This window comes from Mastacembelus armatus, chromosome 17 (assembly GCF_900324485.2).
Source record: "Mastacembelus armatus chromosome 17, fMasArm1.2, whole genome shotgun sequence".
Taxonomy (NCBI): domain Eukaryota; kingdom Metazoa; phylum Chordata; class Actinopteri; order Synbranchiformes; family Mastacembelidae; genus Mastacembelus; species Mastacembelus armatus.
Window position 1 is genome coordinate 13,118,465 of NC_046649.1, and position 26,504 is coordinate 13,144,968.

Consider the following 26,504-nt stretch of genomic DNA (forward strand, 5'->3'; position numbering starts at 1 on the left):
ATTGCAGGACTTCCTGAGTTAGACAAACTAATTGGGGATTAGGAATGAGCTATGTAGTGTACACGGTGCACTCGCTGTACCAGTCAATTCACCTTATTTATACAGCCCTGTCAGCATGTTGATTTATGAAAGAGAACCTTTCCTCCACAATGCAGCTAATTACTCATTTCATGGGTCACAAAACCAGGATGGATGGTATCTGGTTTACCATGTCAGAGAGAACAAATGATGAGATACTCTCACTGAAATGGTAAGGCATCCTCCTTGAACCTGGTTAAATCCAGATGAACTGGTTCCTCAATGAGATGTTCTGCTTCCATTGTGATAGGAAAGCCTTAATGAGTCAGGTAATTGGATAATAAACAGGCACCCTGTCCACCCGTATTGATAAATCTCTGATGCTTTCACATTCACAGTAACAGAACTCCTTCTACTCGTTAACTAGTCAACACAACTCTTCACTTCCAGGTCTGCCAAAACAATTTCCATCCCTTTTCTTGCTTAGAAGAAAGTATTATATCAAGGATTATTTTGCCCATATAATTCAGAAGCATGAATACTGTTATATAGTTATACTTTGAGGGTTGTTGTTATAGTCTAGCCAACAGCAAAGAAAGGGGTATGTATTTCTTGAGGTGCAAATGTAAAGTGACCGTTTTTGGCCATGGCTCATAGTGCGGATGCTGGTCATTATTTACCTCTCAGCTTTCGAAGAAAACTATTCTTTGCCAACTTAGACAAGTCTGGACAGTTATTTACCTAAAACCTTATAATCGTTGTACAGAAGAGTATATTGAAGCTATATCAAAATACTTTTTCTCTGATTCAGACTTGAGTTGATTGCCTGCTTATACAACTTACTTTGTCAGTCCTCCCTAACAAGCCAGAGAGATGAGCTGTCAGCTTGCCATTACTATCATTTACAGACATACTAGACTGCTCTCTATTATATTGCTTGTATCAGCCCTGTCCTTTCACAGGACAGGACAAAATAGGGGTCTTCATGTTGGAGTATTTCAAACATCCCTGTTTGTTCTATTACTCACACCAGTCTAACTTACAGTATACCCCTGAGTAAATTACATCCCACACGTAGCACATTGTTTCCACTGGAGTTCAACACAGAGAACTATCAAATACAGTTAAAATACCTTCACACCAGAGCAGGTAGTGTGACAGTGCATTCAAGATCAAGCTATAAGAGTAAAAATGTAGAAGTTATGAGAAAAAAAAAACTTTCTTTAGTTTTAAAAACAAAAGAAAGCCAGAGCAATCATGATAGTTAGTGGGATGATAATATCAACAGATTAGTAATGATGATGATGACATTGTTATTATTGACAATAACACAATAAAGCATATGGTGCAATAGCATTTGGAAAAAAAAAACAATGTATGAAAGTCTAACATGTATTAAAGCTTGTTTTTCACAGCATAAATTGGAAATGATAGATATTTGTATTTGTGTGAAGAGACCACCATTCCTTTGTTTATCACAGCTTTTTTTCTTTTTTTTGCATAAAACATTGGTCAAGTCCTGAATATATATATATATATATATATATATATATATATATATATATTCTGGGTTCATATTAATTCATCTAAAAGGTTTTCACAGGCAAGTTCAGTTTTTGTTTTTGTTGTCTTGAGTGTACAGTAATAGCTCCTCATTGTCTTTGCAACACCCTCTTTTTATTCCGAGGACGGCACTATGTATTCTGGGGAGGTGGTAAGGTTTCCTGTGGCCCATCTCCCTGAGTCAGGATGATGCCACATCCCCCCCGTGTTGGAAGCTCCTCGTTTTGCTGCTATGTGGAGTCCTGATTGACTGCTTTCCCTCCGTTCATGGTGGGAGTCCCTGAGCTCTTCCTGGAGCGGTGCTTGTCCTCTATCTCATGCAGTGACGGCTCCCTGTACATACAGACTGCAGTGGAGGTACAAAGAAGCGAAACAAGAAGGAAGGAGAGAAAAGGAGAGTGGGTGAGGGACAAAGAGTAGAGGAGCTCAGAAATGGGACAATGGAGAACAGATTGAAGAGATGGATGAACAGACAGAGACAAGGTCAGGTGTGAGACTGGATGGGCAATTATACCAGGCTGGCAGTGATAAAACAGAGTTAAGACCATGTCAGCACTTTCTTTTATCACAACTTTTTAATGATAACATCTAACACGGCTCCTGCTAAAAACATGTGGGAGGTGATAATTATAATACACCTGCACCCACAACAATTAAAGAAAAACTAAACATGAATGTGGATGTTCTTCAACACCACACTTTAAGAAATGATGTGCTATCTTGGAAATACACAAATTTGCTTTATTGCCTAATGTTAACTGAGAAGATTAATTCCATGATCAGATGTCTTTGCTAAACATTGAGCTAAGGCTGGCTTAGCATAAAGACTGGATACATTTTTACGCTATCATGCACACAATTTTTTGTCTTTGCACTTCAGTTTTAGCACAAAGCAGAGAAGCAAGACATGAAATTTAGAGGTGCTGGTGTCTGGATTTCTTCGTGTCTTTCGATGGAGCAAGGGTAGCTGTTTCCCCCATTTCTTTTTCTTATCCAAAACATTTAAATGAAATAACTGATCATTTTTTCAGTATCCTAATTTTTTTGTCTTAAAAAATATGTATGTATTGCTTTATATTTGATAATGCTAAAATATAAAGCATATCGAATTGCTAAGAGTACTGTAACTGATGCAAAATGTGTGTGTGTGCCTGTGCATAACCACAGGTTACTGAAAAAAATCAATTCAAAGCTATTTCAAAAAAATGTTTTCAGCAAATTTCTGCAAATTCTCATACCTTCAATCGGTCTAGGTACAAAGTGCGATGAGGGCTTAGTCTTCTTGACCCGATTGCCCTTCATGACTTGCCCCTCTTTGGTGAGGCCAAGGAACCAGGCCCGGCCTGACTCCTGCTGTCGGTACACAGTGGATGAGTAGATCACATAGTAGTTCTCGAAAACAGACTCCTTGAACTTACACTCCGGCGTGAACATCTCCTGTGAAAGAGTAAAAGACATACCATGACAAACCAGTAAGTGAACTTTTTAGATTGATCTGATTTGCCTACGAATTGGTCATTATATGTGAGCTGATCTTCATCTAAGTCATAACTATAGCCAAATACAGTATGTATAGACAAATGCAAAGTGGCTATGGTAATAAAAACAACTATACAGGATTCATTTAATTACTATCACTTCGGACCTGCTCCGCCTATGGATCATTGTTCCACACGGACCGTAATCACTGTCGTACAACGCATTTCAGTATCAATAACTGGCGCCATATCAGAGAGCGAAACCGTCTGTAAAAGGCAGAAAATGTCCAAAGTTTGGGATCGTTTCCAACTTAAAAAAAGATGACGACACGGTACAATGTGTGTATTATAAAGTAGAACTGGCGAACCACGACAACACTTCGTCAATGCTTCAACATCTGGACAGAAAGCATCTAGTTGTGAACCAGACCGGCTCACCCAGCGGAGCCGACACAAGGGAACATCATTTCAAGGTAACCTGTCGTTTCTTTCATGCATTACACAATAGTATTATTGTTTCAAAATGCAAAATACTCTTTTATCCGATTACTCGAGTAATGGCTGAAGTAATCTGTTCAATACTCAACTCCAGAAATAAGAGATAGCTGCAGCCTTACTTCAAAACGTAGATTTTTTAAAAATTTACTTTTTTTTTTATTGAAGTCATTCTTTAGACGATTGACTTTGACTTTAGCTACATTAACTTTAGGGTGATTGTCCTACTGCATCATCCAACTTCTATTAAACTTCAGCTGGTGGATAGCCACCTCTACATTATCCTGAAAGATAACCTTGATTAACTTTGGAAATACTTTCTGCTCTAACTGTGGACTAATGAAGATCAGAACTATTTGAGATTGCTTTGACATTCTTTCCTGACAACGCTTTTTGATCACAAGTCTTCTGAGATCTGTTTTTCGTGAGGAGTGGTTCACATCAGCAGATCTCTCTTGTAAAAAAATAACTCAAAATGTTTTTTACTTTTTTACTTTGTACTTTAGTCACAGTAGCTCTAACACATACCTCTGTTCTGGTTTCATTGACTGGACTTTAGATTTGCTAAAGTTTTGTTGATGCCTATCGGTCTGCTTTTCTGAGCTTACACTGAATGTTTGATTGATATATTCACTATAGACACACTCACACACACACACACACATATATATATATATATATATATATACATATATATATATAAATATATGTGTGTTTTTACAACCAACAGAATATTGGGTTCTTACTTCTTACTTACTTGTGTTCTACTGACGATCTGACTATATTTTAAGAAAAATGTATATATAAATACACAAGACAAACCAATACATACTGTACATTCATTTCATTCTAAAGGTCTTTCTCATCAGTGAATGTGAGCTTGCATATTATGGAATGCGCATAGATATGAATCATAACATGCACATTCAACCTTGATTTGTATCCACATCAATATCAAAGCCATGCCGACATTACTAGCAACAAAACAGATGGATGATTTTAATGAAACCTTGTTTAAAAAAAAAAAAAGAAGTGTGTGTGTTTCATTCTGTCAATATTGGATCTCATCACTAGCTTGTGTATGTTGCCAAGGGTAGTAAGCATGCTGCATTCACAAACACACACACACACACACACACACACACCCTTGGAATCCAAGTAATGAAAATGATAGTCTTATTAGAATAACAGAAAACAATGGAAGATTTGTATCTCTCTGCATCATTATAGAAACAGTAACTCAAGGAGAAAGTCAAAGGAACACATAAGAGGATGAGGGACACACGGAGACTGACAGTACAAATAGAAAGAACTAGATACTGGATAGACTGTAGGGACTGAATGTGGTGCCAGATTATTGCCATGACAGTGCAGGAGATGAAACAATGCCGTTTTCTCTCTAAATCGTTATTGAATAAAGCTGCAGTAATTTGGGCATTTTCTTAATTTGTAATGAATGTAACAGTGGTGCAGATCTCTATATAGGCATGAATATACACGTCTTTAATTTTTTAAGCCAAATCTATACTTAAAGAAAGTTGTGCTGATTAACGAGCACTGACAAACTGGATGCCAAACTTTGTCACCCTTCCCCCTTTATCCTTGCCCTCCTCCTTGTTTGAATGCTTCCTGTCTGCAAAATAAAAACTAATGCCAGTCAGTTTGAAGGATAGGTGTGTATCCAGATTAGATTTGGGTGATGCGGAACAGCTGGCTCGATGGATGCTGGGCCATCCCAGTTCAAGCATGCTTTGTACTGTATGTGTTTGTGCGTGTTTGGGTGATGGTGCTGTATTTCATTCATTAGTATCTCCTTCAGGCTTCTGTGACAAGGTTGTTCATTTGACTGACAGTCTAATTCTGCTTCTTGCTGTAGGTGACTGTTTTCATGTTGTGGATATTTGTGTGTATTTGTGAGAAAGAGGGAAAGAAAAGAATACAGGTTAAAGAATAGAGTAGGACCAAGAAAAATGATACTGTCCCAATGTAATTTTAGTCAGCCAAAGCAAAATCTCAGCTAGCTTTGGGACATCAGTTTCTGAATTTTCTGATTTAGCTATCTCTTAATAGAAGAACGAAGAAACTGAATTTTGTTTATGAAGCTCATGCAATGAAAGTTCACGTTTGCATTTTGTGTAATAGTGTATTTCAAAAAAACACTTATTTCTGTGCATGGGCTTCAGCTGTAACTTTCTATTTAACTTTCTACTGAAGAAAAACTATCTATGAAAACAGTGGGGTCTGGATTATCTAAAATAATCCTATGAAATGAGATGTTACAACATTTGCATTCAGTCGAATACATGTTCCAACAAACAAGTCCTATATTCATTCTCCATTTTACTATGTTTTGTTCTCCACCAACTGTGGGCCACTACTACTGAGACAAATATCAGGGTCTTCAGTAGAGGTGCAACGGATTACGAAACTCACGGTTCAGATCACATTACAGTTTTTTGAGTCACGGATCAGACCATTTTTTGGATGAGCAAAAAAAGGGAAGGAGACAAATGTAATTTGCTTTCCATTTATTACAAGAACAGTACAGCACGGAACTTTTGGTTTTAACAGAAATAGCCTATATAATCTATGATTTTAACAAAAATAAAATCAAGAAATAACCAGCTGAATTAATAAAAATTTAAAATAAAATATTCAATAAAACAACCTGACACCTGAAAACAGACCAAACCTTATAATGATGACAATTTTCTTGTCTCTGTCTTTTTCTCTGTGATCGTTAAAAATTTAGGATTAATCGACAAGTTTAAAAAGTGAGTTATTAATCCACGGGTCATGTGCGTGGGTCGTGAATTACACAGATCATGGATCAACTGCGATCCATTGCACGCCTAGTCCTTAGAACTACTTGACATTTCAGTGTGTCCACCATGTCTGATGAGAGCACAGAGATCGAATCAAAATAGTGCAAATCTAAAACTAAACAATAAGCTGAGAGCTAAAAATCTCTGTAAAGCTGAATGTCATAGCATGGAAATTGCTTTTGAGTTTCACATTTAGTCACATAAGAATTTGATCCCTTGTTCATGTAAAAAATATGAATTGGTGCAGCTTTTAAATCAGTAATTTTGTTTAAAGAGTATGTGAATGTGTGTCTTTGCTTGCATGGCACGCCACAATTCACTAATATGAGTCACGGTGTGTGTGACCGCTCATTTATAAGGCACAGCAGTGCATAGCAAGCTGTGTAAAGGACTCAGGGAAGGTGAGGTCACATGGTCGGCGATGTGGAAACGTCTCACTGGTCAGCAGGAGCAAGGACAAGCTCTATAGAGAGCTAGTGGTGGAGTTTATCTGGGTCTGCTGACACACTGTCAAACAACAGACATCACTCTCTCTGTTGTGGCACTGGGGGTCACGTCAAGCCTGTCTGGCTGTGCATGTTTGTGTGTGAACATATGTGTTTGAGTGGGCAGGGGGCAGACAGTTATACATTATACACCAGCAAGCTTTTTCTCTTCCTCATCTGTTTGGAGCCCAAATCAGGGCAAGCACACATGCATACACACCCACATAAGACACATGAGTGCTCTTTCCTATCCTACCCTTCACAATCAGCCACTTAGCTTTGCTGACACACCGTAGAATCCCCTCCAAATTTGTCCACAAGGACAACACTCCGTTACTGTCTATGTAAAGGCTTGAGCTGTGGCTTGGAAATGATAGGGGTGGAATGTAAGTGACTTTGAAGTCTTGGATAAAGTACCTTGTTTGTGGATGACTTAGTAGAAATATGAGGTGACGAGACAGGGTCAGAGTCTCTCGTGATTAATGAGATTTCTTTAATGGACATACATGAATCACAAAGGCAAGGAAACACACAGAAATACACACCAGTGAATGGACACGTGCGCACAAACTCACTGCAACACACATGCTGTTTCACATTAAAATGTATGACAGCAAATTTCCCGTCTCTTCTTCTGCCGGGATGAAATAATTAAGTTAATGCCACTAAAAAAACAAGGAAAATTAAAGAAGTCTTGCCACATTTCAGGTCAGTAAACTGTGCTTAGTGATAGCAACTGATTACAAGGACTCTTATTTATATTCTGTGGTGATCTGAAGGAGAAAAGCAAAGAACTAATTGGTGTTAAGTCTGAGACCTCTCATATACCACCATTAGGGAGTTAAAGATAAATAAAGACACACATTTAACTCAGACCTGCTGAACAAATACAATGGAATTTGGGCCAAAATATAAATATTTTATATTTATATATATTTTAACAAAAAAATGTTGAAACCTTTCTACTTTCTACTTTTCCACTAGGTGAAAATGGGCAGATGTGGTACTATAGGCACAGATTGTATAGAAGAAAATGAAAGGTACTGAAAGGTAATTTAATAACTTGGTTCCCATTATGTTTGAGTCTCTTGCTCAAGAGACACACACATATCTGCTGCATAAATACAAAATGTAGTGAATACTGATCATAAAGACATGTCAAACAAGTGAAAAACGATATAAAGAAGTGTAAAAATAACTAGAAATTGTGAGAATATCACTACGTAGATAAATCTGCAGATCAATCTGTCATGATAATTGGCTGTTAATTCAATAAATGCCCATGTCCATGAACTATGAACTGATGCCAGTGTAAACATAGGTTACAGTATAGGTTTTAATAAATAAAAATCAGATTTGTATTTTATGAAGACACAGATTAGGTCCCTGAGATCACTGTACTATCTTTATTTTCATATTAGCAATGGTTTTGTAATAGGGGGAGCCATCTGTTTCTCCAGATTACAAACCTGTTGTCATATAAACAACAACAAAGCTAACAGCTGATACTGTTGATTCGTGCACATGAATGAGATAGTATGCGTGTGGGCTTGTGGAAAATGGGGGATGAGGCTGGGCTGCAAGTGTAGGAAATGTTACATGAAACTTGGTTGCAAAAAGAATTAGGTTGAATGCATCCTGAATTCCAATCAGTTACTGGCTCTTCCAGAGCAGCAAGGCAGCTCTCTGGCATTAAGGAGCCCTGCTGCTGTCGACAGATGTCTCTGACTTTGGATAAAGATGGGAAGGACCTCCACTTAAATATGGGCCTGAGTCACTGATGCATCTGAGATATTTGGCCTCCCCAATGAGAATCCCATGCCTGCCATGGAACTCCCAGGGAGCTTATTATAATTCTAGGAGAGATTCAGGTTGGGGATTGTCTAGACATTACTTAAACTGAAAAACTCTTTCTCGCTTTTTCTAACACTGTCCTCCCCTTTCTGTTTATCTTTTTCTCTGCCTCACTCTAAAAGTCAATCACTTTGAAATAAGGTTCTGTTTTGTCCTTTCTAAATTTCCTCTAGGGAGGACATAGTTGGTTAATGGCTATAATCAAATCATGACCACATAGAAATGCTCCGTCATAGGGAAAAGTGCTGATTATCTCTACTCATTCTACTTATTTTCTGCCTCTCATTAATTTTCTATTTTTTTCTATTTCCCTGCAGAGAGCACTGCCAATCCATTATCTGTCATTAGCACTGCCAACAAATGTTGTACATGTGCATGCATAATAGTGACAAAACAACAATAATCAATTAGTACATCGACAGAAAAATATTAATTCAACAATTTTGATAGTTAACACCATATAGACTAGGGCTGTGATATTACATAGGTAGACAGACAGATAGATAGATAGATAGATAGATAGATAGATAGATAGATAGGTAGATAAACAGAGAGAGAACAGTGGTTCCTGCTGTGCAGTAAAGTAGGTCATATTGAGAAGTGTTATGAATAATGGAAGGGAACTCTTCAGTGTAGCAACTCAGCCCCCACACACTTCATCACCAAACACTCCACAGAAGCATTATCACCCTGCTCACCCATGGCTACCTCAGCTTCCAATCAGCAACAGGCTCATCTGTGAGCTCTGAACCGCAGGCAAGAGAAGCCAACCAGCAGGTAGCATGTATGTAACCAATGAACTGATCAAAAGTGTAAGTACATTGACTACAAAAACGCAGGCTGGATACCTGTTTGACACCTGGATGAAAGACTGAGATACAGGTTTCTTAATGTTGCACCACAACAGTGTCTTATTTTGAACATAGAAAAAGATGAAGCGTGTCGCATTCCCTCACTACCACATAAGCAAAGTGAGAAAAAGAAAAGGCAAGGAGCATTAAAGAGGTAGGAGGATATCCCTCAGTAATTATCTCCCAGGGGAAATGAGGGAGAGAGCATCTTCCCTCAGATGTTAGGAAGACAAAATAAGATGACCAAACAAGCAGCAAGAACTATAATGTGTTAAGGGAAAAAAAGGGCAATGGAGACCTGGAATGAGAGAAGGGTGTGGGCAAAAGATAAAGACCTAGACAAAGAGTAATAAAAGTAAACATGAGTAAGTATGAGGAATGTAAGTGCAGGGTTTATTTTATAGTTGGGATTACACTATGAGAGCTCTAATAAAACTGAATGAAGAAAAGAAATGTTCCCCTTAACTGTCTTCTTAAAATGATTAACATTGTTCTCACACTATATATCACATATATAATCTGTACTGGTAAATTAAACTGGTAAGTAATGGAAATTAGAGAGAGAAACCAAGGCTATCTGTGCTTTCATCCAGTGGCTTGCATGTTAATTTAGCCTCTTTATGAGACCTCTGTGTTTTTCCAAGGCTCAGAAGCCATCCTTGTGATCCAGTCTACCGCATTCTGCTTACAAATGCATGCTAATTTCCTGTGCTTCACATCTGGAAAAACTAGACCTCCTCTATATGGCCAGAGAGTGAATCCACTTCATGACTTTAATTAAAATGGTCTTTCAACTGTTACAGCAAAAATGTCTAGCCTCCTGACAAGCACCCTCTCTCTCCCTGTGATGGAAAGGTCAGAAATTTGTTCCGGTGCTGATCGAAATGATATTAAAATGTTATATAGAGTTCTGTTGGTCAGGCTGAAAGCTGCTATTTCACATTGAGGTACTGAATCACTTGTAGTTAATAACAATCAGGTACTCTGACGGAAATCATGATTTCAAGGTTGAACTGTGTGGGGAGGTTTATACAGTATCCCAACTTTGAGTTACTTTGGTAAATTAAAAGATTTCTGTCTGGATACAATTGAACTTTAATTAGACATAGATACGTGGATGGAGATTTATTATAAGTCTTTTGGTAGAGTTGTGAATTGTGGGCTTGTTTATGAGCCTTTAGTTATGAATGTATCTAGCTACCTGGGTGAGTCATAACAGCCTGCACATTTGTTGTACAGTTGTTACTGAACTTGTGAGGGCTCATACAATTGTCGACTTGTGCTCAAGTTGTCCTGAGCAAGAATGTTTGTCCTTCTGAAATACTGGCACTACATTTACTACATGTCACAATTATTCTGTTGCAATTTTTTTTTTAAATACGTCATGTTCACCTTTTATTTGGTATGTTCCAAGATGTTCTGCTGTCTCTCTTGCAGTAAAGCGGCTCCCTTATCAATAAATGTAGGTTGCAATACAGCAGATCATGGCCTCACCTTCATTTTATGACTATATTGAGAATGAGATGGTTTGATGTGCAGTTTGTGAATTCCAATTCTTGCCAGTCATTTATTACAGCTGTCTGCTGATCAGACCACCATCGCCAAGTTTCTAAGCAGAGGTTTATGGGTAATGCAAGCCAAGAATCCTCCTCTTTCTTTAGTAACAGTATTTTCAACTAAATTAAGAGCTGTGAGACTGGAGGTTATATAACCATGCCAACTAGGGATATCTTCCTGTCTCTATATTTCTGTCTATGCCCAAACCCTACTTTCCTCTGGCTCCCTCTCCCTGTGCAACTCATTTTCACAAATATGCTCTGGAAGCATGAAGCATGACAACAACTACGACCTAATATTTTCTACAACTGACATCCGTTACTGTGCAACTGTTAGCCACACAGGTCTAAACGTTTCTGATCTTATGGTGCAAATAAAAGGATCTTCACAATTTTTACTTCCCTGCTGAGCCTTAAAATGATTTATTTATTTTTTGCTAATATGTTGAGAATTAGCCATTTTTTTCAAGGCATATCCACAACTTTGATGAACACTTGGCTCACATAAAATTAACACTTCAAATTAATTTCTGTACTGAGGAAAAAAAAAAAAAGAAAGCATTTCACAGCTCACATAAAAAATCAAAATCCCATAATAAGGATATTCTGCAGTGCAGTGTTGTTTCATGACAACAGTAATACTGAATACAAATCAGGACAAAGCAACATCCTTCAAGTGGAAAGAGAACGAAATTCAGTGGAATTTCTGTTTATAGCTGCTACATAATGAGCCTCCATTAGTGCCCAGTAAAAGAAAAAAGCAATTTTAAAATGGGATGAGAACTGAACCTGATGTCAAATTAAATGTAAAACATGCACAGTGCTGCTTCAACAACAAAGGGGGGGAATAAGTACTGCACAGCAACACAAAGGCACATCTGAAGAGCTCTTGAATGGAGCACAGATGAAAGGGTTTAGAAGGGATAAGTCTTTGCTGCAGAGGGATATTAGAAGAGACAACAAACAGAACAAAACACAACACGTGTAAATGAACTAATACGGCACCTGAAACACACACACACAACCTAACAGTGCAACTGGAGCAAGGTGTTGTATCTTACCGAGCTGTAGAGCATGCCCTCGCCATTCATGGCAATATAGAAGCCACTCTTCACCCCCTGGATGGCCACCACTCTCAAACCCACAGGAATAAGATTAAACAGGGCTGCAGAGCAGACAGAGTGAGTGAGTGAGAGACAGGGAGGGGAGAAAGAACAGACCGATATTGTAAAACAGAGACAAGAGTCATCAGACAGAAAGGACATGATAGGACAGGAGTTAGGATAGGATAGTTAAGATGTAAGAACTCTGTTTTGAATGGCATTACCAATCAGAAAGGGATTGGTCCCTTTCTTGGAAGTAAAAACTCCAAAAGATAATGGATTGTAGTGCAACAGTGGCAAATGTTTTTAGTCTTTAGTATTTTTCCTTAACATGAAACAAGTTCAGCTGGGCAGAACCAGAAGCTGCCCTAAATTCAAATTTAAAAAATGAATTACTGACTGTAAGGATTTTCCATTCATTTGAGTTAAAAGGCAAACTAGAAACAATATGAAACAACTAGATATGTTGATTTGTTCCAAAAGAAGATTTATTAACCCAGAAAACAATTCCAATCAACTTATTACTTGTAGATAAAGTATATTGATTATCTCTGTGTACATTCTACTGAATGTCAGGACTCAACTCTGACTGTCATGGTTCAGTAAGGGCATGAGGACACTTTTTATGGTCTGCAGAGTTCCTGTATTGTTTGGGTTATTGTTCTGCAAGTGGCGATGGAGACTATCTGATAAAGCTGGCAGGGACGAGAGGAGATGTGCCAACACGGGTCTGTCCTCCAAGCAGATTCAATTTCACTCAATAAACATTGACGTGCTGCTTTTGTCTGCCAATGGTTTTCAGTTTGACCTCAGGCCACTGGTGCAGGTGATACACTGGCCATTTTTCCAGTTCCATACACCTTTGAGGGCTGGCTGTTTGGGTTATAAAGGTCGATCCATTGGCACCTTAAATACTGTCTTCTCAGGGTGATTTTTTTTTCTCTACATCTTTTCTGTCATAACTCTCTCCTTCCGCTGTCTGTTCCCTCACTCCTCTCTCCATTCATCTTTCATGGCTGCTGCCTTTGTCACTCCAATGACTGGCGGTGTCTCTCAGAGGTGGCGTCCACAGTTTTGTCACGTATCAAAAAATAACCAGGAGTGTTCCACCCAAGAACATCTCCACCTTTCAAAATATATACCAGCTTTTTCTGAGAAGCAATACTTGCAACAGGGCCCTCACCATAATAGCTTGGCTTGAAAAGTGGGAGAAAAAAAGACATAAAATGTGATGAGCCAGTACAGTATTTTGCTATAATTATGATCTGCTTCCCTGCTCTCATTTGCCTGCCAAAAAATGACACAACTGACAGGAGCTGTCATTCAGCTACCTTCTAAATGTCCAGCTACTATTTGCAGCTCCAGTAGTTGATGAATTTCATAACTGCAGCTGTCCTGGCTGCTGTCAGAGTACCTGATCTGAAGTCTATTCCTCTGTGCTTGATAACCTCAATCCTATCTCTCACTGATAAAAGGCAGCAGTGGAACATATGCAGGGACAATGTAAAGAGATTTCACTGAAACTTCTATCGTCATAGGCCACACAAAATAGCTTCAAGCAGCCCAATAAAGCAAAATCCTTGAAATGGCAAGTATTCCAGTGGAGCAGTAATCAGCTAGAAGCAAATACTGCAGTTAGGCTAAAGGAATTGCATTTGATGTGAAGAAAACTGGCACAGCAGAAAAAAAAAAAAATGCAAACCCAAAGGTGGAAGAGCTGTAATATTCTATCCAGATGTATTAGGTTATGTGTTTTTTATAAAGAGTTAAATACTATTTAACTAAAGCAACGCTTAACATTAGTGCTAGGGTCTAAGACTAGTACAGAAGTCTTCCTTCATCTCATCTATCAAAGCAGAAGCAGCAACAGACGGACTGTGAATGTCTGATACTGCAGCAGTATCCTTCCAGAAACTTTGTGTGTGCAGGTAATTATTGCAGGCGATCAACTGACAATCAAATAAATAACTGAACAAATTGGAACATGGATGTTAATTACCTGAATGGTGTTTCGTGGCCCTTGCAGTTAGTTAAGCTTAGCTCTTCCACTCCTGCCTAAAGCAGTCTGCCAGTTAACAATTTATTCCTTTCGCTTCTCACACGCCAGTGAATACAAATTTCAAATATTATTCAGATTAAAGCAGAATACTAATTATTTTTATGCATTTCACCCACTAAAACTATTTTATGTTCAGCTGTGTACATGTCATCATTCCTTGCAGAAAAACACAAGTTCATAAAAAGGTGAAACATACTCTGGCCTCAGGTTGCACCTAGTAACCAGGTGGCAACATGATCCCCAATCCCATTGGGTCAACAGAACCTCCGTCTGAAAATAAATGACTCTCAAGTCGCCATCTGCGACGGCTAAGGGTGCCGCAGGTCAGAGGGTGACGTAGTTCAAGGGTGGGTGGGGGGGGGGTTATCTATTATTCTAATAATCCAGCCAATCCAGCCAAGCAATCAATAGTTTCAGTGCAAGACCTGAATCCCAAATCTTCTTTTTCTATTCTCTCAATCACACTCTCTTATTTTACTCTTTCTCTCCTTTCTACTCAAAATATTTTCATCTTGCTCTACTTCCTGCTCTCCTCTGCTCTCTTTCAGTGTCTTCCTTTGGACTACCTCTGAGCTTGAGGCATCTCATACAGAGAATTATTCATCGGGTACAAACCGAGAAGGTGGTATTTTTAGTTTCCTGTGGTTGAATTATTTACTGCAAACCTCCATCTCTGGGCCATGGGGACTGCTTAACAAGAGGATTACCTAGAGGTGGGGAAACCCTCACATACAACAAAAACCTCATCAGCCAAAACCTTTACAGCACAATAGAGGCCCAGAACTGTTTTGTGGTACACAAAGAAAATGTTTTATGTGGATAATTTTTCCCCATTGTGCATTAGTCCTTGTTTTTCTGAAAACCTTTCCTTTTATGCTATCAGTACTTCTTACAGAAAATCTATCGCCTTCTAAATTATGAAGAGCGACAGGGATAGACCATTCTTTTCACCGCTTGACTGCTACAGTCCAGAAGCTTTGAGTCTGGCTTCCTTAAAGATTGGCAGGATGTTGTAGAAAAGAAAAGTCCTGATTGGCTTCCTGTCTGGCTTCACTCCAAGCTGGGATGTCGTCATTATCGCTTCGACGACCATTCACTACTGATATATATCTTTTCCCTATAGCCTTCACAGGAAACTGGTAAAGAAAAAAAAAAGCTCCCATGTTTTAATTTAAAAGACTGTACTGACTTTCCTCTTCTCTGTTCCTGTCAGGGTGGAAGCAGTATGAAAGCTTTATAGGACTATACCCTGGAGACTATTTATCCTCTGCTAGTCCATATGGAAAGTTGATTGGTGGTGAAATATTGCAAAAAAGTGACTTGTGAAGAGGTCTCTGTGATAAAGAGAGAAGGTGTGGGGCTACAGTTGTTTCACAGGATGGATTTTTCCAGGAAGTACATTTTGCTGTGATAATCACTCTTCACTCTTCAGAGGTGAATCAATCAAAACAACGTGACACTTACAATCATGCAGTCCACACAGTAGAGGCCAAGGGAGGGATACTAAAATTAATTTTACTTAGGAATATAAATCTTCTAACAAGACACTGAAAGTATTTATAAATATTGTATTTACTCACCATGAAAGGTATACTTTATAGAAGACAGACTAAGAACTCAAAAGCCTTTAGTAGATTCTGACAGATTTATGTCCATATGTACCATCTGTGTATAACCAGATGCAAAAAAGAGAGCACTACAATTTCTTGAATAGCTTCCTTCAAGTTGCCATATTTTTTTGTACAAATATTTCAATTCAGTGAGGGCTTTTTAAACTAATTTTGGAGTGCTTTAGGCTGCCCAAATGGCATCAGTTATGTAAGAATTACAAATGATAAAGAATATAAAATATGGTAATATGTTACATAACCACCTGACTCATTGCCATTAAATATTTTATTCTGGAAACTGGAGCTTCCTTAATGTTCCACTCACTGTTGTCGCTGTTCTCGTCCTTGCTGCCGTCGATGGTTCCATCCGGCTGCATCTGCAGATAGAAGCCCTGCTGGCTGAACAGTCGTGTCACGATGCCTTTCAGCTGCGGCTCTAAAACACACGCATGCACACGACACACGCATACACACAAAGCGTCGGCCAAGCCACAGCCCCATCCCCACCAAGAATTTGTTAGAACATGAGTCTCATAATTGTGAGAAAAAAAAACATACATATGAGTAGATACTTTACCTTCAGCTAAGTGTTTGTGAACTCACAAGTGTTTATATCAAGCTATTCAAATAGTGAAATCACCACAAAGAAAGGTTTCACAAATAAAATGTTCAATTAATATAAACAGGACAAGTTAGGTGTGGAAAATGGAGTGTACCACCAAAATAATTATTGACTTTTCCACCATTTTAATTGAATAATGCATTTAACAATATTTACTAGTGTAACATTTTTTTGTTTTAATACAAAAATTCTGAATTAATTTATGGAGGTTATGTCTGAATATATCAATCAAATAAATAATTTAAGTAAATTTTTTAAAACACCAGAAATGGCACAATCCAGCCTCCAAAATTGCCTGATAATATAAAGAAATAAAAAATACATGTATATTAAAAACTTCAATATACAGCACTAGAAACTTCAGTCCTTAATTCTTATTTAAAAGTTAAACTTACAAGCCGCAGAATATTAATATGACTATGATGGACAGTTTGTAATGAGTCATCTGCTGCACCACATAAACCCCAAAAAGGGCAAATGACTGTTTGACTTGAAATCATTAATGATAGAAAGACCATGACAGAAAATCAATGAGAATGCTTTTACTTTCTCATAATGTCTTACTGGTACAGAAAGATGATTTAGCATAATTTGAAAACCCATTTAAAAATTTGAATGGACACTGACATGCCAATGGTTTCTTTATTTGGTATGAAGCAACTGTGCATGTTGGGGTTAATGTGACAGATATTCAATGAAATGATTCTCTTTACCAAGTTCACAGGTTCACACTGACCAATGCCAGTGCTCTTTCTTGACATCTGTTAAGATTCTAGAGTTTTTTTGTGTTTTGCTATTGTTTTTTTTTTTTTGATTAAAATAACCCCAAATTGACCTCCAGCTTTGAGGCTTTGACATCTGGTGCCGGGCCAGGGGTGCTGCTCCAAGTATTCCACACTTTTCAGGAGAGCAGGTGGAAACGAGGATTAGCTCAGGGCAAAGAACACCTCTGAGCCTCAGGCATTGCCAGGAAAAATAGATGTGTAAAAAAACTGTGTTGATCTGAGGGACAATGCGTGTGTGGTGCTCCTGTCTGTCTAGTGTTTGGCAGATTTTTTTTTTTTTTTTTTTTGTTGTTTTGTGTAAAAGCACTAGTAAGAGGGAGACGATGCTCTTAGCGTGAAACCAGACATGGATTGTGGCTTTAGACAAGCAAACACTAGAGTCATTTATATATGTCATAGAACTGATATAATCAAGGTTTTTTTTAAGATTTACTGTAAATAATGAAATTCAGTTGAACACAATTTGTCATGTTTGAGACAAGCTTCACTGAAATGGCAGATGATATTACTAATCCTCTGTTTATTGTCTTCCTGAAACAAGAAAAAAATATGCATTTTATCACAACTGAATTGGTGCTAATTTTCATTTTATGTGCCTAAATAAACATTTAGAAACTCAAAATGCATGCTTCCCAAGCACACAACATGTGCTGATAAGAAATGTACTGTATGTGATTTGATTAAATAAATATGACCAAGCCTGACTATGATACCCAAGGTCATAACAACACTTGGAGGTCATGCAGTTCAATGCAGTCCAGCTGGGCACATAAAACCCCCAAATGATTTGGTAGAAAGAAACATTTTCAAACTTGGCATCACTAGGGACAGAAAAGATTCAAGATTTAGCCAGATTTATCCTCAACCGTCAAAACAGATGTTAAGTCTTTGCTTGAGAGCTGTTCACTGCAATATTTAACAGTACATAAGCTCTGTTTATGTTGTACAAAAGAGAAGCATGTGGAGACGAGAGCCCGTAGAAAGCCTTATGTGAGTAGTGAACCCCAGCTAGTGCGTGTTCACGTCTGCTCAGCTCAACAGCATCCTCACCATCAATCCCCAACTCACCTACCCCTGGGGTGGGGCCATCAATTCCTGAGACAGGCCCTTCATCTTCCATCACAGTCAGGAGGGTGAAGAGGACGTGTGTGTGTGTGTGTGTGTGTGTGTGTGTGTGTGTGTGTGTGTGTGTGTGTGTGTGTGTGTGTGTGTGTGTGTGTGTGTGTGTGTGTGCATGTGCTTGTGTGTGTAAGCACATGGGAGTGTGCACATCAGTAAATCACATGTGATAACAACACTTCCATAAATTAAGACCTCAATGTGGGGCCCAAGCAATTGCTGATGGCTCATCGGTTCCAATCATTTAACAAGAGAGTATGTACTGTGCGCGCATGTGTGTGTTCATGTGTGTGTAGATATGAACCGACTTCCAGCTCAACTCTAGAGCTAAAAGCATGTATTTGTGTACGTAAAATGTATTGCAGTGGCAACATACAGCTCATCATCATGTGTGTATTTGGACCATCACAATGTCAGTAAATTTACTTCATACCAACACAAAGCACAAAAACATTTAGGAACACTGACAAACAGAATCATGACCATGAAATGGTGAATGATCACCTGTTCTGATATAGAGTGTTTGACAGGGAAAACACATCATATCCATATGCACCAATATACACTACATTAAAAACCTACTATGCTTACACAGTATACTGGACACACAGTAAAATGTTTATATACATGGAACGAGGAGCAAGGATAAAGACTGATCCAAGACTGACAAAAAAATGAGGCAGAAACATAAATGAAAGGAGGCAGAGCCAAAGACAAAGAGTAAAAAGAGACATAGGAGCAACAAATGACCGGCTATAGAAGAGCTTTAGCTATAAGAAAAACACAGGTAAGAAATTAAGCTGAAAAAAATCCAAGTAAAGCCACACAGAAGGAAGGGAAAAGAAAAAGAAAGGGAAAGGGTCATCAGCAGTCAGACAGGTGTTGAAGCCCCCAGGCCCATCCCTCCCTTTCTGTCCCTCCCCACCCACCCACCCCTTCCCCACCTCCCTGGCCGAGGGGGAGTCGACATGGGCGCGAGATGGGGTGGAGACGAGGAGAAACACAGCACACACGAATGGAGGCTGATCTACTGACCTAGCCTGCAGCCCTTATGGGACACCTGTGGAGGTTTCGAGGGTGCATCTTACGAAGGGGGGGTGGGGAATAGAAGGAAAAACAACAGTCTTATAAACAGGCAGAATTCATAAATTCTCCAGTGAATCGGCTGTTTATATGCAAATATATGGCAAGGCATCAGTAGAAATATAAGAATGATCAGTTAGAGGACATTCAGCATCTATTCGTCTGCGTTAAAAGTGTTACAGCTGTCTGCCTTTCTGTCTGACCATGTAAGCCTATGGCAGCTGAAAGCAGTTACCTACCTGCCCAACAGTGTCTGGACACCAGATTGCTTTGTTGTCTGTCTGTCTGTCTGTCCCTTATATTTCTATTTAGGCATTTTATGGCAGTTTGGCACTGAGACTGTTTGTCTGTCTGATGAGGCTGCACGACAGCAGGGTTTTAATTCAGTCTGTCTGTCTGGTTGGCTGGATGGATGACTGTCCTCCCTTTCTGCTCTAAAAATTGATGTCTGCCTTTCCTCATGCCTCATCCTTCAGCAGTCAGTCGGTCTGCAGGACTCTTGAGTGGACCTGACTGACAGAACTAGCTCTATCTGGATATGGGCAGGAGTGACGTGCACCGCTGTCTTGTTATCTGTGCACCAGGACAGAAGCAGGACCAGGAGGGGGAAAAAAAGGAGGGGGGGGGGGGGTGTTTAGAAGGGCTATACCATGATGTGTGTAGTAGGCACTGAGCCTACGTCTATCAATACAGCCAGAGTAGCTCTTAATCACTACAGCTATACCTCCCTTCACTGCAGTAAAGCTGCCTCTCTGCACTAAACATTTTGCATTAAAACATTTAATCTCAAAAGAGCCTTGGTGCACTGCGGTGCAAATTATCTCGCCTCTGTACCCCAATCTGCATTAATATTGAATTAGGCAATTTAAGGCAGCTTTTTTTTTTTTTTTTGAGCGTATTGAAGTTGTGAGTGTGTATGTGTGTTTGCAAGGTAAGTGTGCAAAATCGAAGGCTCAAATAGCCTATAGTCTGCTACAGGGCTGAACAGAACCTGATCAAGTTTGGCATCCTGTGTTTCAGGATGGGGGTAATGGAGTTTTTTCTGATCAGAGCAGTATCACAGTAAGTAAAGCGGTAACGTCACAGCACATAGATCATTACCTATAGCCAATATTCAGGCTGCTTCTGTCCGGTCCGGGGAGGGGGTTGGGGTGTGTGTGTGTGTGTGGTGGTGGTGGTGGTGTGTGTGTGTGTGTGTGTGTGTGTGTGTGTGTGTGGTGGGGGGGGTACATCGTGCGGTGGATTGACAGACAACAAGAAGACCTAATGGAACAGGTGGATTTTTCGCGAGAAAATCTACCTTCCCCTTCGGTTCAGATTGGAGCTCTCGACTGCAGTACAATGTCTCTGCTGCTCCAAAGAGGGGTGGGGAGGGGTGGGGTGGGGTGGGGTGGGGGCGTTGGGGAAAACCGTTTCCATATGCACACACAACACACATCAGGAAAAAAAAGATCTCCAGCACTGACCTGGTCGCCGCCGTACGGGTCTTTTCTTGCCGCTGCAGAAACGGACTTTGCTGAAGACCCCCAAGAAATGTCTCTCGCAGAGAGACCGGGGGTCCTTGCTGGGGCTGGGGCGACGTTTCGAAGTAGAGACTCGGTCACTGTTCGATTCCCTCGCCTGGCGCTTCTGCCGGATCAGGGAGCTGGCGATAGCGGCCATCTCCCCGAACTCAGTCTAAAAATCGAGAGTCTAGTTCGGCAGAAGTCGGATCTTGGTGCACCTTCTTGGTGCAAATAATAATAAAATAAATAATAATAATAAAAATAATAATAATACAGAGTCGATTCTGTGTTTCGGTCCACGAGTGTTTCAACCAAATGTCATCCTGATCAGAAAATCCTCCGAGTCCGGGGCATCATTGCGCTTCAGGCAGCATCCTTTTCAGGGGACAGTAGTGTGCAATTCGGCTGCTGTGAGTTTGTAGCGCACAGGGCTTCGAATCAACAGCAAACGCTTTTAGTCTTTCTAAAACATAAATTTACGGGTTAGGCCACAGGGGCCGAGATAACAGCCGTGGAAACATGCAACAGTGTTGATAAGTTGATGCGTGTCATTGGAGAGCTTCGGGTATTCCAGGTGAACAGTGCCGCGTCTGACGTGCAGCCTGTCCTCGGGCTTCCTGACGCCTATTAATAATTCTCATCAACCTAAATCCGTGTACCAGACGCTGGAGAAGGTATCCTAACTTTCTTCTTCTAATTATTTACTCCACGCACATCAATGAATGAGACTGTCCGCGGCTGGCCCGGGATGCTGCTGTGCAGGAACCCAGATGTCTGAGCCCAGTCTCCGGTTCCGTCGATGGCACATCTAAATGCAACCAGAAAATGGAATCGGCAGGAGAGGCTACTCTGCAAGGATGCTGCAGCGATGTAATTTAAGCCTGCGGGGAGAGATTCTCTTCTGAAAAGCAACAATTAGTTCAGACGAACACACGCTAGAGTGGTTTTTGTTGTAGCGCACAAATATTAAAGCAGCCTATAAGCATATTATTTCCAGCGCGTCCCGAATGGATGCTGTCGGTGTCTTACGACGCCGACGAGGGTGAATGGTCGCGGTCCATAGCCTTTCTCCCTCTCTCTCCCTCTCTCTCTCTCTTTCTCTCTCTCTCTCTCGCTCACCTCGTCTCTCCCTCTCCAACTCTTTTAACGCAATCATACGTGATCGAGGTTCGTATTAGGAATTCTCAAGGACTGTATGGGGAATGATAGATAAGAAGAAAAGATGTCAACTTAAATCATGTAGAACACAAAAAGGCAGAGGGGGAAATGCTGGGTGGGTGGATCTAAAAAGGGGGCGGGTGATCTCACAATTCCCTCATTGAATTGCACTTTAAATCCGAAGTTGCAAACCAGTTTATGTAGCCCCCACCAGATAGCAAACAGGCTGCATGAAGCTGTTAATGAAGCACTGTGCACATAACGAGACATCTTAATCAGCTGATACTGCACTGTATTCTTTATACCTTAGTCATTTTCTAAAACTCCTTGACCACAAATGCCATAAAGAACATATTGAAACTAATCCTGCAACAGGTTCCTGCACATGGAGTATAACCTCAAACCACCAATAGTAAACGAAATGAACATCTTTAACAACAGAACATGTGTATGTCTATGTGAAAGCACATGTGTACCAGTATGTGCCTGAGCTCATGTGGGTATGCCTCCTGTTGACATGTCTCTTCCAGCATGGACTGAGCAAGACACACCCACCCTCACACACACACACACACACACACACACACACACACACACACACACACACCTACTGTGTGGGAGGAAAAGTACACATGAGCTTTCACCAGCACAGCGAATCTCTCTCTACCCTGTGATGAAACAGCATGAAACATTTACAGGATTTTTCTGGGACTCGGTTTGACATTCTCTCTCCAAACCAAATCCAGAGAGAGTTTCAGAGAGGAGAAGAGAGAAAAGAGAGACAAAAAAGAGAAGACAGTCTTTTGACTACCCCGTCTGTTCCCCCATTCATACAAGATTTGGTTGTACCGGGTCAAATTGCTGAATGTGAAGCGTTGCTACCCCAATTGGCTCTGGGTCTTTTTATATGTCACTGATCTCATGTATAAATGTGTGATATGTGTGTGTGAGAGAGAGGGGGGAGAATGAAGGACAGATACAGTCTTTTCCAAGATTAAGACACACAGACAGAGAGAGACAGTGCAAAAGTGAAGTTAGAAACTGATTGCTGAAGTCAGCGAGAGTCTGAGCCATAAATCCCTTAATCTGGCTTTGTTTTCCCATTGGGTTCCCAGTGAGTGGTAGAAATTAATATGTCACCGCAGTATGAAGAAATATCAATATCAAGTTCATCATAACATTTGTCATTCCAGTGAATATGCAGGAGTGTGAATTCTATCCCAAAGTCAGCTGGTGGTGAACAGTATGAAGTGGGTTTTCTCAGAAATGAGAGGGAATTTGTGTTGTAGAGCACAGACATGGGACATATATCTTTGTCAGGAAAGGATAAAGCATTCCCTAATGAGGATGTGCAAGGCATTCTCCCTCTGGCAGAGACTATTGAGCAGAAGAGATTTGTCCACAAGTGATAAAACACTGCTTCTATGAAATTATAGCATATTGCACTCACTACATTGTTAGTTAAAATGATTTTGACCCTGAGAAGGTTGGTACTGGGTTATTTGTCTTTTGTGTAGAAATGGGGCAAATGTTTTGAATTAGTTTCAATGTGTACAATTTTTGTGTTGTTATTTTGGCAGACGGTGCTAGTTCTGGTGTAGCCTACCACATGTAACCATTAAAACACACACTGCAGCATAGCAAGTAACCATCTCTGAAAACTGAAAGAAATTAGCCAGTCCCCTGCACCTCTGTAATCCTTCCTTTGGTGCCAGCTCTACAGGAGTAACTTTCATTTCTTTATACCTGCTACCCCCTAGTGGAGAAACAATTTACTTCGAGTGTTCAGGGAAAGCAGTGGATGTTTCAGTTCTGTGAAGTTTGTCACTTCAGTGTGTCCTTGAGAGATGTCACAAATGTATTGACTCACAAATGCTGTGACTAGTTTTTGTTGTGTAATATTTGTTAAATTATCTTATTATCGATGTTGTGGTGCACAATACTGGAAACAACACTTCTCTGACAACCACAGCAGAGCAATGATTAGAAACTGCTAATGCAGGCCATTAAAACTGATTAAGTTAGTCATAAAAAGTCAAACTGTCCTTGACAACAAGACAAAAAGCTTTGAAATTTGCAATACCGCTTTGGATGTTGGATTCCACTAAAAATGCCACAATTACTCTACAAGGACAACACCATTTATTTTGAGTGTGAAAGCTCTTTTTAGTTTGAGAAATACAAAGCTGTCCCAAGCATTGCTTTTTTATAAAACCTGATTTATATTCATTGAACAGACATCTTAAAACCTTCAGAATAACAACAATAAAAGCATTGCAGTGCCATTACAAGAAATGTCTATCATTGCGCATGAGCGTAGACGTACTTTTTCTTTTATGCCACCCACCATACAAGTGTATTTAATACATGCAAGCATAACATTTGCTGCTCCTTTTCCTTTACCTCGTCCTATATAGAAGTACACGGAGCAGTGAATGATGCAATGACACTGCTGAGGATGACGCTGGAGGTGAAACTAGAAAGTTGAGTGTATGGTTCCTTTTAGTTTGACCTGTGATTTACTGAATCTATGCTCAGGTATTTACTTATCAGTTCGGAGTTATCTTTGACTATCAGAGAGCCAGTGTATTAACTGCTTGAATATAAGTCAGAGACAAAGACAAAGAAAGATATGAAATTAAATTAGATTTTCATCATAAATGGTTTTGTCAGTTTAAATTTCAATCAAATTGTATCTATTTTGACCTGATAAGGCAAAAGCCCAAACAAGAACCACAACAATTCAAGAAAAAATCAAGGAAAATTAGCAAGCTGAAAAGAAACCATAAGTAGGCAAACAAAATGAATAGGAGAACAGAATACAACAGACTTAAATGTCTTCACTTGACACAGCTTCAAATAGGTTTGTGCAGTCATGTTTTGCATCCTTTTGTGTTAACACCCATGAGCTGACTGATGAAAGTTTTGATTGAGGTCATAAGGCTTATCTAACAGTGAGCAGAGATGCAGGATAAGGACTGATAGTGCTTTATATCCGAGGCCTACAGATCCCAGTGTGCATGCTGCTTTTGGTCCAACTACCTCAGAGGAATCAACTGTGCTTAATGGAGTTGCTAATTGTCTGCCCTGAATTTGAGGGTCGTTCCAGCTAAAACTACCGGAGATCCTATGTACTGCAAGTGACAGGAGGAGGCAGAAGGAGGGTGTTGCTTTTGTCTCAAAGTAGAGCCTTCTGTCTTCTCTAGCAATGCAATGAGATGTTTTTTTTTTAAATGTGTTAGGAGATGTAGCTATGAGTGAACTATGTTTTACTGACATGACTAGAAGACGGTGCAGGTCAGGGACATGCACATGTTACCAAGCCTACATATCATGAGATTCATTATGGTTCATAGAACAAAGATTGCAATATCAGTCACTTCTATGATCAATGTTTAATTTTCAGGTGAGGTAAGCAAGCCAAAGGGAAGTTTGGGGGATTTTCAGGGGGCCTAGAGAAGCACTGAGGGGACCCCCAAAACAAGAAGTTTAATAATTCCCAAAGTAGAAAGAAAAGAACGTGTTCTTGTTTAAAATGAGTTTCTGACTTAAAGTTATCCAGTAAGGACAAGGGTATGAAATGTTTTACATTGGGATGTAACTCTATGCAGGTAGAGCTTCTTAAGAATAAATTAAACAAATCAAACTAGGGTTAAAATGTTTTGTTTGTTTTTGTGTTTTTGTTGTTTTTTTTTTTTTCTAGACACATATAAGGAAATCATGACATGAAAAGTTTGGGACCCTAGGCCCTAGGGAGTACTTCTGCTGTGGCGCTGTCCATGGTGCTGAACCGCGCTGCTTGTTTGGGGGCCTGAAACAATGCTGCCTGTCCAGGCCCCTGAAGTTTAATCACTTGATCCCTGCATTGTCCATTTTTGGCCCGCTTCAGATGCAGCACTGGTACACTCTTGTCTGCAAATATAGCTCAGTCTGGTAAAGTATCCGGAGCCCTCTCCTCTCAAGAGTAGTGCGGCTTGACGCTGACTGCCAGAAGCGTCAAGCCGGGACAGAAGCGAGGAGCACAAGGAGAGGCTCTTTCTGCTGCAGACTCGGAAGATGTTACTCACACACTCGAGTGGCCAATGAAACCACTCACCCCCCATAGCATCCCCCCACCCCCTTTCCCGATCTCCCCCCTTTCTTTTTTCATCACTCAAGAGAGAAAGCATGCAAAGCAAAGGTAGCTATAACGCTATAGTGCTATGTTTGTCTCTCACCGTTGGTGATAGTGGTCGACTTCGATCGTTGTCCACAGAAACACTGCAGCATATGCGCTCCTTTCTGAAGGAATGGCCTCAGAATCCTCATTGATTTGGGTTGATGGGAGCCTTCCTC

General features: G+C 39.9%; 1 protein-coding gene across 3 annotated transcripts; it reads right to left on the reverse strand.

Moving 5' to 3' along the window:
- Nucleotides 1-1,671: 1,671 nt before the first annotated feature.
- fgf12a (fibroblast growth factor 12a) lies at nucleotides 1,672-26,477 on the reverse strand. 3 transcript variants are annotated; one of them, XM_026312895.1, is made up of 6 exons: nucleotides 20,973-21,168; nucleotides 19,459-19,506; nucleotides 16,223-16,333; nucleotides 12,187-12,290; nucleotides 2,820-3,018; nucleotides 1,672-1,927 (listed from the first exon to the last, which is right to left on the reverse strand). In XM_026312895.1, exons 1-6 carry the CDS (start codon nucleotides 21,166-21,168, stop codon nucleotides 1,812-1,814), a joined length of 774 nt encoding a protein of 257 aa, XP_026168680.1. In that variant the 3' UTR covers nucleotides 1,672-1,811. The 3 variants fall into 3 exon arrangements, with proteins under 3 accessions (XP_026168680.1, XP_026168682.1, XP_026168681.1); XM_026312897.1 differs by lacking the exons at nucleotides 19,459-19,506; nucleotides 20,973-21,168 and adding an exon at nucleotides 26,387-26,477; XM_026312896.1 differs by lacking the exon at nucleotides 19,459-19,506.
- Between the last annotated feature and the right edge of the window lie 27 nt (nucleotides 26,478-26,504).